The sequence below is a fragment of the Triticum aestivum genome, chromosome 1B (assembly GCF_018294505.1).
Source record: "Triticum aestivum cultivar Chinese Spring chromosome 1B, IWGSC CS RefSeq v2.1, whole genome shotgun sequence".
Taxonomy (NCBI): domain Eukaryota; kingdom Viridiplantae; phylum Streptophyta; class Magnoliopsida; order Poales; family Poaceae; genus Triticum; species Triticum aestivum.
Genome location: NC_057795.1, coordinates 316,666,775 through 316,678,263, shown reverse-complemented (window position 1 = coordinate 316,678,263; position 11,489 = coordinate 316,666,775). Strand labels below are relative to the sequence as shown.

The window sequence follows — 11,489 nt, the reverse complement described above, 5'->3', positions numbered from 1 at the left end:
ATCACGATGTAGCTGCTGCTGCTGCGAACTGGTTGCTACGATGACACCCATCATTTTCACGCCCCACTGCTGCCCTGTCCTTTCTCAATCTCTGGTCAGGACGCAAGAGATGCCAGCTCCACTACCTACACCACCTGCTTGTTCCTTCCGGCTCAAGTGATGATAACAGAAAAGTGAAGCGTGTGGTCCTCGACCTCCTCGAGTGAGTGACCAACTGCACCATGATACGGGAATTCCCGATGATTATCACTGCGTCGTTGGTGTTGGGCTTGGGTCGAGTCCCTTTCGATTCGGTACGAGTGTCTGTCTGGAGGGACAGTCCTCGGATATAATCATGGCCAGTGTAATCACTCTCAGGTGAAGGGTCAACGTCCAGTAATGGGTTTGCTTTGGTGGTGTTGGATCTGAACATCTGACGATCTCTGATCCGATCCCAGATTAGATTCCAAGTGAAGGACACGAGGTCAGGGTTAGAATACACTTTCCTTTTGTCTCAGTTTTTACATGATGAATGAAATGACGAGTTGTCGGCCAAAGAATGGGAGCAAGGCTTTGCATCATACTAGTAGTACACTGCCATCATCAATCAATCAATACACCGCAACACCTCCTATTTGCAGGAGGAGAAATGAATGTACACTGCTGCGGCAAATCCCCCACACTTTTGCGAGCGGCAAGGCAGACAAATGAGTGTATGGCGGTTGGACACGGGGAGTAGCTTGAGCCTTTTCGGCTTTGATGTGCTGTACTCAGGCTTCGAAAGAGAATTGGGGTAACCTGACACCTCCTTGACCTTGAGAGGTCAGGTCAGGTCAGCATTCGTCTAGCGATACAGCTTTGGAGGCGTCGAGATAATTAAGTCGGCAGGTGCCTAGGAGGAACTCCGGGAGCTCTTCTTGCGTGTTGCCCTGCATGAGGCAAAGGAAGAAACCATGCTTACTCATCACATCTGTTATCGATCTTGAGTAGAACAAGAGCATCTGTAACAATTTGGTAAAGTTATCCGACGGCTATTACCTGTACCAAGAAGGCCATCTCAATCACCAGGTTGTTCAGGTACCCAAGCACAAGGCTCACCACACCTCGTGCCACTGTTGACGAGCCTATATCAACTCCAAGCTGAAAAGGTTGCATTTCAAAATGTTGAGAACCTGAATATCGCAATTGTACGTACTGGCACTAAACATACTCTCATTAGATCATAAGCTATAATGTTAGGAGATAAACCTAAGCCAATTAGTGTTTGGTGACTGCAATGGACCGTTCAACCTATCTTATGGCTAATGAAGACTCATAAACCAAATTAACAGTTAGCTTCCCATAATGGTCCAGTCAGTTTATGGTCCATGGGGAACATGAACTAAAAAAAGTAAACGATAAATAATATTGACAAAGTAAAGCAATCCTTACTACGCGACTGCACCCATTCAAAGAGAACATAGCTGATAGACTGTTTCCTGAATACATAAGTATGCAAAAAAAAAAATATGCCAGCTATGCTGATCTCTGGATAATGGATCATAAAATGAAATGAATAAAGCTGACTATTACTACATATGGCATGCATAGATGTTACCTCCAAATAGTTGCTTCCACGGAAATAATTGATTTCTAGTGCTTGACCAACCAAACAAGCTTTCTTGCCCACACTCTGCTTCACAATCCAAGATCCCTGAATTGACACATTCCGAATTTCCAATCGTAAACCATCACGGCTTTTTGATTAACACCAATCAAGACTTGTAGGAGAAAGGTACCTTTGAGATATAAGGGATGAGTTTGAACCTTGAGTTTCTGAATGTATCATCTCCATTTACAAATCTTTCAAGTAGAGGAACCTTTTCCAATGGGGTATCCATCATATAATACAAAGCTAAGCTGTACGTGGTAGAACCAGGAACCTGTATACCGACCAGGGTTATAAGTAAAAAGGCAAGGTCTAGATGCACACTTATGAAGCCTCGATGCATTCATAAAGCCGAAGAAATCTCACCTGTATATTTACAATGAAGAAAAATTTGCTGCCTCCTTGTGCTGCATATTTCTGCAATAAAAACTTTAATTTTTGTTCCTTCTCATTTGAAGGCAGAATTACTGACTTCGGCAGAAGATACCTGGACTAGCCCGCCAGGACGGCCAGCAAGATCATCCTCACGCTTATCAGATTTTATCCAGTCAGCACCAACCATTTGCATCAATGTATTCTCTGCTTTGATCTGTCAAAGTTACAGATAATTTCATCATTATGGATGGTGAAGCACATGAACCCTGACTATCAATATGCTGACCAGATTAACTAAACATGGCTATCATTGTAACATACAGGATCCCTTATTTCCTGCAGAACAAAGACATGTATCCTAGCCTAATGAATTAGAATAATATCACGGTACTAAGCCACCTTTTGATGATCAAGCAAATAGGATTCTCCCCGTATTAAGAATGTTGTTGGGTCTGTCATTGACCAACTAGAAGGCATTGTACAGCTAGAATCTTTTGGGAGAGTATGTCCATAGTAACATGGTCCATTATCAGCATCTGCAGCTCCCTGTAAATCAATGTACCCTCTCTTTTGAACTAGAATATAGGAAATGAGAAACAAATAGTTAGAAACAAAAATAAATGAAAATACTGAAAAATGTACATCAGCCGTAACACACCTGCAAGATCATGCAACTTCCGTACAAAGACAGCAGCACTGGATAATTTAGCATGTCGTTGGTCCTGCCAAATATTAGACACATGGAATGTAAAAAAAACAATCTTGGAGTTCTGCCATGGTTCTCTGAATTATGCCAAGACCATGTTATCATCATTTCTTGTAATTAAATTGTGGTCCTTGCCTATGACTAAGTTGTTTTAATTTTTATAAGCCGACTATAAGTTGTTTCACCTTTCCAACTATGATCAAATTGTGCCATGCTACCACTATGGCATAGGAAAGAATAATAGGTTCATACAATCAAGGAAACCGTTCGTTAGTTACTGGCTGACCAGGGGTTTGCAACATATCTGAGAGAAACCTTCCTGCTTCTTTTTGTTACTAAAGGGAAACAGAGAAATCACATTATGGGCTAAGGTACACACGTTACACTCATTGTGATAAGGCAACAGCTGAATAATTGAAAAGTATGGACAATTTTCTGCATATTGCAATGTTGTTAACTTTCACATATGAATGCCACAGGGGTAACACATATTTAATATGGTCAGCCACACAACAATCTACAAACAGCAATTCTAGAGAGATGGAAATGAACTACCATCTTAATCAATAAGAACAGTATTTATTTATTTATTTGCTCCTTTTGCTACTGTTTTTTATTTATAATTTCTTTTTTCTTTTGTTAGGCTGGGTACTTTGGGTTTATGTTGCCGCTTGTAAGCTTTGTGTCATCTTGATGCCTCCTCTAATACAAAATGACACATTTAAGTGCGTTTTGAAGGGAAAAAAAAGGTTCTATGTAAAGAACTCACTGCAGCATGTGTGCTCTCATCAGAAGACCACATGGCTTCTCTCTGATCATATTCTGATTCATCTGGGACATCAAAGAACTCATCCGTTGCATCATTAAGTTGAACAAGGGAACCAGTACTGCTTAAGTGCCGGTTAGAACCACCCTGTGGTCCTTCTACAGGACCCTCAAGTCTTTCACACTCATCTGCTGACTGCATTTCTATTTTTGTCCGCTCGTTTCCACCCTGCGGAAGTCCCATATCCCTCATCAGCTCACCCGATGAGAATTCCATACAAGCGCAGTTTCCATTTTTTGCTCGGAATAATTCTCGTAGGGCTGCAAACAAATGTTTAGCTTACTGAACACTGGAACAAAGTTGATAACCACAACAAGCAATGAATAATTAATCTTTCACAAGACATGCCTGCTACTCTTCCTAGCATACGTATGGTGATGTATTTTGCGGATGAGGCAAGGAGATATGACTTCCAGAATTTCCAGTCTATAGCAAGCATATGCTTCACAACTGATTGTCTTCCTTGGCTAACTGGTGATATTACATATCCTCCACCTATTATTCATAAAATCATATCTTAGTTCATGATAAACAAAAGATAACAATCAGTTTTTATGCTGAAAATAAAGCATACATTACTTTTAAGACATGCACGGATGTAGCCTTTCTCAGGACTGCATCTGTTGTGGAAAACAGAGTGGTACAGGATAACTGAAAAATCAAGAGAAGTGTCAGGTCTAGATCATGGCAAGCTGATTATTCGTCTTTTTTTTAATAATTGTACCATAAGTTCCATCATCTTCTCTCCTCCAATATCGTCTAAGTAATAGATCTCTCTTTCTCATTCCCCTGAAAACTAAATATCATATATACTATTATAACTTAACGATAAAGTGTGCATACAGAAAGCAGGATGGATCCAGCATCAGACCATGGTAGCCAGTCCCCTCTTAATTTCTTATGGATTATGTCTGAATGTCCATCTAGATGCTCAACCACCCTTCCTTCCCGCAGACAGAAGTCCCACCTACAAGAACTCTCACTGGTTGATTGGTGCAAAACGAAATGCATTCACATATATGTTCATGTAAATAATGCTAGTGACATGCCGTGCAGGGTCTAAATTTTGGTCAGGAAGATAGCAAAACAGAAAAATCAAGTGTAATATATTTCTGGTTTTCAAGGCAGTATCATATGCTGGTTTTGTTAAACAGGAAACATATATCTTACTCGGATCTTGATTGACCAAGAGACATTAAAGTCTGGAAGATATCCTCAGAATTTGCATCAACGACACCAACTGCCATTATAGCTGGATGATCATCCCAATACTGGGTAGACAGGCAAAATCACAGTGAATTTAACAGCCCGTCCACAAAATATATTGTCGACAACGAGAATTACCTTCCCACGTGAGCCACCATCCTTTGCCTCAGTAAACAAACGTAATCCTAAATATAAGGAAATCGGAAGTTAGCAGAAAGTTCCACGATAACTAGCTTGCTTGTTTGCCCACACAAATGTGCAGCAAGCTAAGTTTGATAATGTAAACAAGAATGTGTGATGTATGATTTTTTTTTTAAGAAAGATACTCCGAATTGCATGTACAGCTCGATCTGGTTTTCCTGATCCGTACATCTGTGTTGGGAAACAACTTCAACCTACTCCACTTTGATATACGAAGAAATACATATCCAATATTTCTATTTTGGCTGTATATGTTATTGCAGCATAATATGAATTAAAGATTTCTGAATTTTTTCAGGAGAGGAGTGAATTACTAATAGAATGATTGTGTTGTGTTTGGAAGATGATCAGGTTATGCCACTTGTGGTTAATTGATCATACGGTATTTGGAAGGTAATACTAGTTACATTATGTAGTGTTTGAACTTAAGGTTATACTGCTGTGTTATGCTCTCTACCTACAAAGAATAGGAGTCACAACTCATGACAGATGAGATTTTGTTACTTGTATAGCAGTATATAGTAAGCTATTGAGCTGTGCATCTATACCATGCTAATCGAATCTGCTCTCCTACCTTCAAAGAATTAAGTTTGGATATTTCTTGCTTGTACAATTACTACATATCCGGCCTGCTTGTTAGAAATATTCGGCTCCTCTGCTTAAGAAATCTGTGCTGAGACTATTTTCAAAATTCAAGTCCAACTATCCAAGTATACATAGACGATTTGTCATGTGGACTAGGAAGGCCGGAAGGGGAATTTAATTTTTGCTTTGATACCTGTCGATCCCTGCTTTCTTGATTCATCCTTTAATCTATTAGAAGGCAGCTTCTTCAATAAAGCATAACTCGATCATCTTTGACAACTCCCAGCTCAACTTAGCTTGCCTACTTGACACGATCGACACGGAAGCCAGGCAATGGGCGATGGCGGGTGCGAGAGGTCTGGGCGCTCTGCTTCTGGCTATGCCAGTATCTACCGACTAGGGGTTTCATGTAGTAATCACCGGGTGTTGCTCTTCTTAGGGCTTGCACAAACTCTTCTTTCTACCAAAGCATCAAAATGCAAGGCTTTTGCTTTTCTAGAAAAATATTATCTTTGACAATGACCCCCCTACCCCCCCCCCCCCTCAACAGACACACATTTCTACCATTAATCCATCTTAATCTTCCCATAGTGAAAGTTAGCCAACGATCTGTAATTTTCTAAACCGTCTCTTCCTACCCCCCCCCCCCCCCCCAAATAGGCTCTAATCACTACTGGATGAAGGTTCCACACAATGTAATGCTGCAGTAATCTTGGGCTCCCTTCCCCAGTGCATCAAATCTCTACCTGTCTGTTCTCTTGGCTAGGTGCTTCAATCTTTATTTATTACAGGGTGTATGTGCAATGAATTCTGGTGTTACTTCTAAATTGCAAAAGCTATTTGTATTTTGTATTCCTAATATGAGAGAATAGAGTTAGTGCTTGTCTAAATTTGTTGGTACCGTTTAAGCCACACCATTAAAATATGGACCAACCAAACATAATCTATGTCAATATATACAATGTAAATGAGCTACATATAATGAAACAAGTACTGGTATTCCATATGGTGCTTACAACATGCAGGTCACAATAATGGATGTAAAAGGAAGAGGAAATTACACCAAATTTAGTGCCAAATTAGTTTCAAACGTGTCTGGATGGTTCCATCACATACTTCTATAAATTCCACAGCTAAAGGTTGTTAGGCTGTTACTATATACTCCCTCCGTCCCATAATATTAGACTTTTTCGCAAGCTAACATAGCTTGCAAAAACGTCTTATATTATGGGACGGAGGGAGTAATTTCTAGCCCATCATATGAAATATCCCTGCTATAACATGGTTCTCAAATTAACATGACGATATCTAGCCCTTGAGAATGAACATGATGGCTCTTATTAAGCTTATTTTAATCATATAATAAAGAAGAAAAGACAATTTGTATGCTTACCGTTTGTACAGCCAAATATTGTCCATGCAGAAGGTGCAATAACATCAGATGCCATTGGATCATTATGAGAAGACGACAATATTGTCCAATCTGGTAAAAATTCACACAAAACAGAAAATAAGGGGTGAGATGGCACTAGAGAGGACAAATAGATTTTATTATTTTGAAAACAATTTGGGTAACAAATACTAAGAAACTATTTAAGAGCATCCCCATATAGTAAGATACTTAATTGTTTACTAAACCTACTTGTTCATCACAAAGTATAAGAATGCGTTACATACCTATTGAGTGCATGCGGTTACTGCGGCGGCTTAGTCTGCAATGATGTAATAGCTAATTAGCCAACCGAATATGCATGGATGCCACTTATTACAAAAAAAGTCAGCACATGTATTAGACCAAAATGACTTTTCTATCAAAAAACTGGAAGAGCATAGCATGTAGCATAGAACTGTAAAGACCAGCAGTCAAACTCAGACTGAAGCATCCATGTATAACCACACGAGTAATACACGAAATCATGTGTTGACATGCGATAATTTACTTTATAAAAATATGAGCATGATAAGTTATAGCTAGACATCATTATTTCTTTAGCTCTTCAACTCTTGAATACAAATCTAGCAAAAGAGCTAATGCAGTATAATCCATCTGTTGCAATGGAGTACAAAATCCATGGCATTTGATTCCAACAAACCACACGTGGTTTATCTTCAGGCGGCAACGTGAAATTTCTAGCTTACACAAAACAGGACGACATGTTTGCTAGGACAAACATCTGACAGTACTCAAATAAAAAGTGACAACGCCAATTTTCTGATTAAAAGAAACATGCAGCCAATTGGAAAAGGGGTATATACTTTAGTAAAATATAAAAAACGACCTTATTGTTAATCAATAGGAAACAAAGGCACGTATTTCCGGTCCATAGACTTGATAATCAATAAATTTGTGCTGCATACATTACCTGAAAGCCTGCCACCTTCTATGTGAGCAAGCAACAACATGCTCATCTTTTCTGGGGGACTGCGCAGTGAAGAAATTATGAATTATATTAATGCTTTTGTGAACATAATGACAATGAAAACAATAAAATAAGCAAATCATGGACCTTTAAGGCAGACTCCATTAAGCACCTGATCCATCTTGCTGCTTCTTCTGAGCTTCTAGCACCCAACTGAAAAGCATCGGTCAATCAAAATAATCTTTGTATCACAAACCAAGCAGAAAGAATTAGCTCCGGTGTCAGACATGTGACTTAACAGTTAACATCAGTGCTTACCTTCAGCTGATCATAGTGGTTAGAGGCATTGTAGAGTGTGAATATGTAAAAAACCTGTCGACAAAATGATGACGAATGGGCTCAAGTATTGTTCATGTATTTGTAGGTAAAAATGTAAAATAAGAAATGAATGAGCTTACACTTCTATGAACACTTTCTCTCCCGTTGTCCGTAACACGTATACAAGAGTCAATGACTGCACTTCTAACAGGATCCTGTACCGGGGAGGAAGGGAGATGGAGCAAAACAAGCATAACATCGTATTTCAAAATAACATACAAGTGGAGCAAAAAAACTGTCGCAGAAAATGAGAGTTTTTTTTTTACAGCAAATAAACTCAGAAAATGAGAGTTTATGGAATAGCAAATGCATGATCGACATTTCATTCCTTTAACTCCAAGACAGATGCGCTTTCATTGTTAACCATAACTCAGTTGAAATATACACTAAACATAGTGGCAACTTCTATGAACACTTTCTCTCCCATTGTCCATAACACGTATACAAGGGTCAATTACTGCACTTCTAACAGGATCATGTACCGGGGGAGGGGGGGGGGGGCAAAACAAGCATGACATCATATTTCCAAAGAACATACAAGTGGAGCAAAAAAAAATTGTCACAGAAAATGAGAGTTTATGGAATAGCATATGCATGATCAATATGGCTGAATGGAGTTCCAAATAGGTTCAGAACACTAATAAGGGTGGGAGCGTCTGCCTTATTATGGTCGCTTTGGCTATGTAGAAATGATTTTGTTTTCAATAACAAAAACCCTACTCCATTGCAGGTTATTTTCCGCTGTACACACTTGCTTCATACGTGATCTACAATGCATCATGCGGAGTACCAACCGTTGTCAAGGCGGTGTGTACGCGATTGGAGCGGATGGCCAGGTAGGTTTTACCCAACATGCGTGGCAACATAATCTACGGATTGGTCCACCTTCTCCTGCGACTTAGGCAGAGGCAGTGTCAGTCTTTTATGGCTTTACTGTTGTCGTCATGTCATTTTTTAATATATTTTCTGTGAGACTGTTGGTGTGTGGCTGTGTGCATCTTAGCTATGCAGAGGCCGGATGTTGCTCATCATGACTAGTATCCGCTTGATGCTACTTTTTAAGCTAATAAAAACGCCCTTTACCGAAAAAACATGCATGATCGATATGTCATTTCTTTCCCTCCCAAGGCAGATGTGCTTTTGTTGTTAAGCATAACTCAGTTCCCTAATAAATGACTTCCCTTTTCACTCAAAATTGATATCAACGGTACTGAACTGACAGTCAATGGAGCAACCACATATGTAGAGAAACAGGCAAACAAAGGAGGTACGATAGTTCGCGTGCAGCTGTGTGATCCTTCCTTTTTTAGCAAACCATTGTTCCATAAGAGGGGTTTGAAATAAACGTCACACAACAACATGCCATACTAAGAGGATCATTGTGGTGACCCTTCCTTTTTTAGCAAATGATTGTTCCATAAGAGGGGTTTGAAGTAAACGTCACACAATAACATGCCATACTAAGAGAATCATCGTGGATAGCACACTGGATTGGCTGGTGTGACTCTAACTATTATGGATGGAAGTAAAATCCGAACATCCCGAGGAACAAACAGTACTACTAGCCCCAAGCACTCGCAAAAGTAACCATACGTCTCTGCAGCACGAACGAATTCGCATGCATTTATGACTATATATATCACAAAACCTACCTGTCTTTAAAATAATACTAATAGAAATCAACTTCCCCTAGGATACTAGGCTAGAGTTGGTGGCGAATCCAGTTGAGGATCCTCCGAACACGCACGGGATTTCGGAATAAATCCAATCAAATTCCCCGTAAACCTTAGCAGGATCGTGCTATAAGACCCCAACAAAGTGTGGTGAAATTTCCGCGAAAACAATGCCAGCGAGACCCAGAGGACGGGCGGGGGGAACGAGGGAGATGCGGGCTGGCACCTCGCGCTTGGAGCTGGAGGAGGAAGGCGCCGGGGCGGCCTTGAAGCAGCGGAGCGCGGAGTCCTCGAGCACGAAGTACCTCTTGCGCGAGGTCTGCAGCCCTAGCCGGTTGGATCGGATCAGGTAGAGCCACCCCTCCATCCGCCCGTCCTCCCCGCCCTCGGCGGCCTCCGCTGCCGCAGCGGTTGACGCGGCCTCCACGACGGCGGCCTCCGCCCCTCCCATTGGCCGCCTCCGCGCCGGCGCAGAATTTCGCCCAATTGGTCTTCCTCCCAACTCCCCACGCCGCAAATCTCCTCTCGGCGCAGAGTTTTAAAACTACCCTCTCGTCGGCTTGGCTCTGTTCGTCTCACATCTGGTGGTGGTGGCCGGTGGCTTGTAGGCTAGGGGCTCTCTCTCCTCTCCTCTCCTCTTCGCTTTTGTCCGTCCTGTTTTGTTCGTTGGTTGCAGTAGAATTGAATTTGGACGCAGTGCAGGGGTCGTCCAGTGGGTCCCGCTTTGACGTGGGCGCGGGACGATTATTATTGCATTGGTCTTGGTGCATGAGCTGTTTGCTCCGGCTGCGTGGTGGCGGGCGAGTGGTTGGGGATTTGTTGGTTCTTCTCCGTCTCTTGACTTGATTGTGTGTGGAGGCGAGAGGGGGGGATAGGCGAGACGACGGAGGACGAAACAGAGGGGAAGAACCAGGGGAAAACATTGCAACGCGCTGAAACGTTTCGGGCGTGTTTGGCTGAGTGCACACCATCATCCATGGCTGGCAGGCTTTGAGAATCAAATTTGGTCCGTTTGGTTATCTGCATGCCCGACTAACCTACATACTAGGATAGGATGCTCCTTTCAAGCAACCTAGAGCATGACTTTGAAGAAATGGCAAACAGCCGCCTGGAGCTTTGCGGGAAATCAAATGAAGTGCAAAACATGGCTCAGAGGCTGTATTAGCTCAACAGCCCTACCGAACCACTCGTGCAAGAGGACCAAAATCAATGGGCTGACCCAAACACACCCCTGATGATGACATGTACTATGCATTTGTATCTTCCGCCCGCGCGTCTTCGTCGCACCAAAAGGAGACGAAGGTGGAACAGGGGAATGATATGGTCTCAAATCTAGGCTGCCTCGCTCGCTCCCATTTGGCATGCATATCGGGGATATCTCCAACCCCGCGCTCTCATCCAGATTTTGGCACACATATCTCTCACGGAATAAAAGGTGACGATTGCTCATGCCAACGAAGGCACGTCTGACTTTCTAGTGCGGGCACGTCATGACTGGCTTCCCTGCTTGCCCCTCGAAAGCTCGTGTCGTAATTGTCTGTCCTCCTCTCCC

General features: G+C 41.8%; 1 protein-coding gene across 1 annotated transcript; it reads right to left on the bottom strand.

Moving 5' to 3' along the window:
- Window positions 1-467: 467 nt before the first annotated feature.
- LOC123121543 (protein ENHANCED DISEASE RESISTANCE 2-like) lies at window positions 468-10,630 on the bottom strand. The gene is made up of 22 exons (XM_044541548.1): window positions 10,164-10,630; window positions 8,345-8,419; window positions 8,205-8,258; window positions 8,034-8,099; window positions 7,890-7,948; window positions 7,204-7,238; window positions 6,920-7,009; window positions 4,879-4,925; window positions 4,705-4,805; window positions 4,406-4,501; window positions 4,259-4,323; window positions 4,114-4,185; window positions 3,883-4,029; window positions 3,478-3,794; window positions 2,661-2,724; window positions 2,402-2,577; window positions 2,115-2,216; window positions 1,994-2,044; window positions 1,758-1,901; window positions 1,577-1,672; window positions 1,018-1,119; window positions 468-908 (listed from the first exon to the last, which is right to left on the bottom strand). The coding sequence occupies exons 1-22, from the start codon at window positions 10,386-10,388 to the stop codon at window positions 813-815; spliced, it is 2,280 nt and encodes a 759-aa protein (XP_044397483.1). The 5' UTR covers window positions 10,389-10,630; the 3' UTR covers window positions 468-812.
- Window positions 10,631-11,489: the final 859 nt, after the last annotated feature.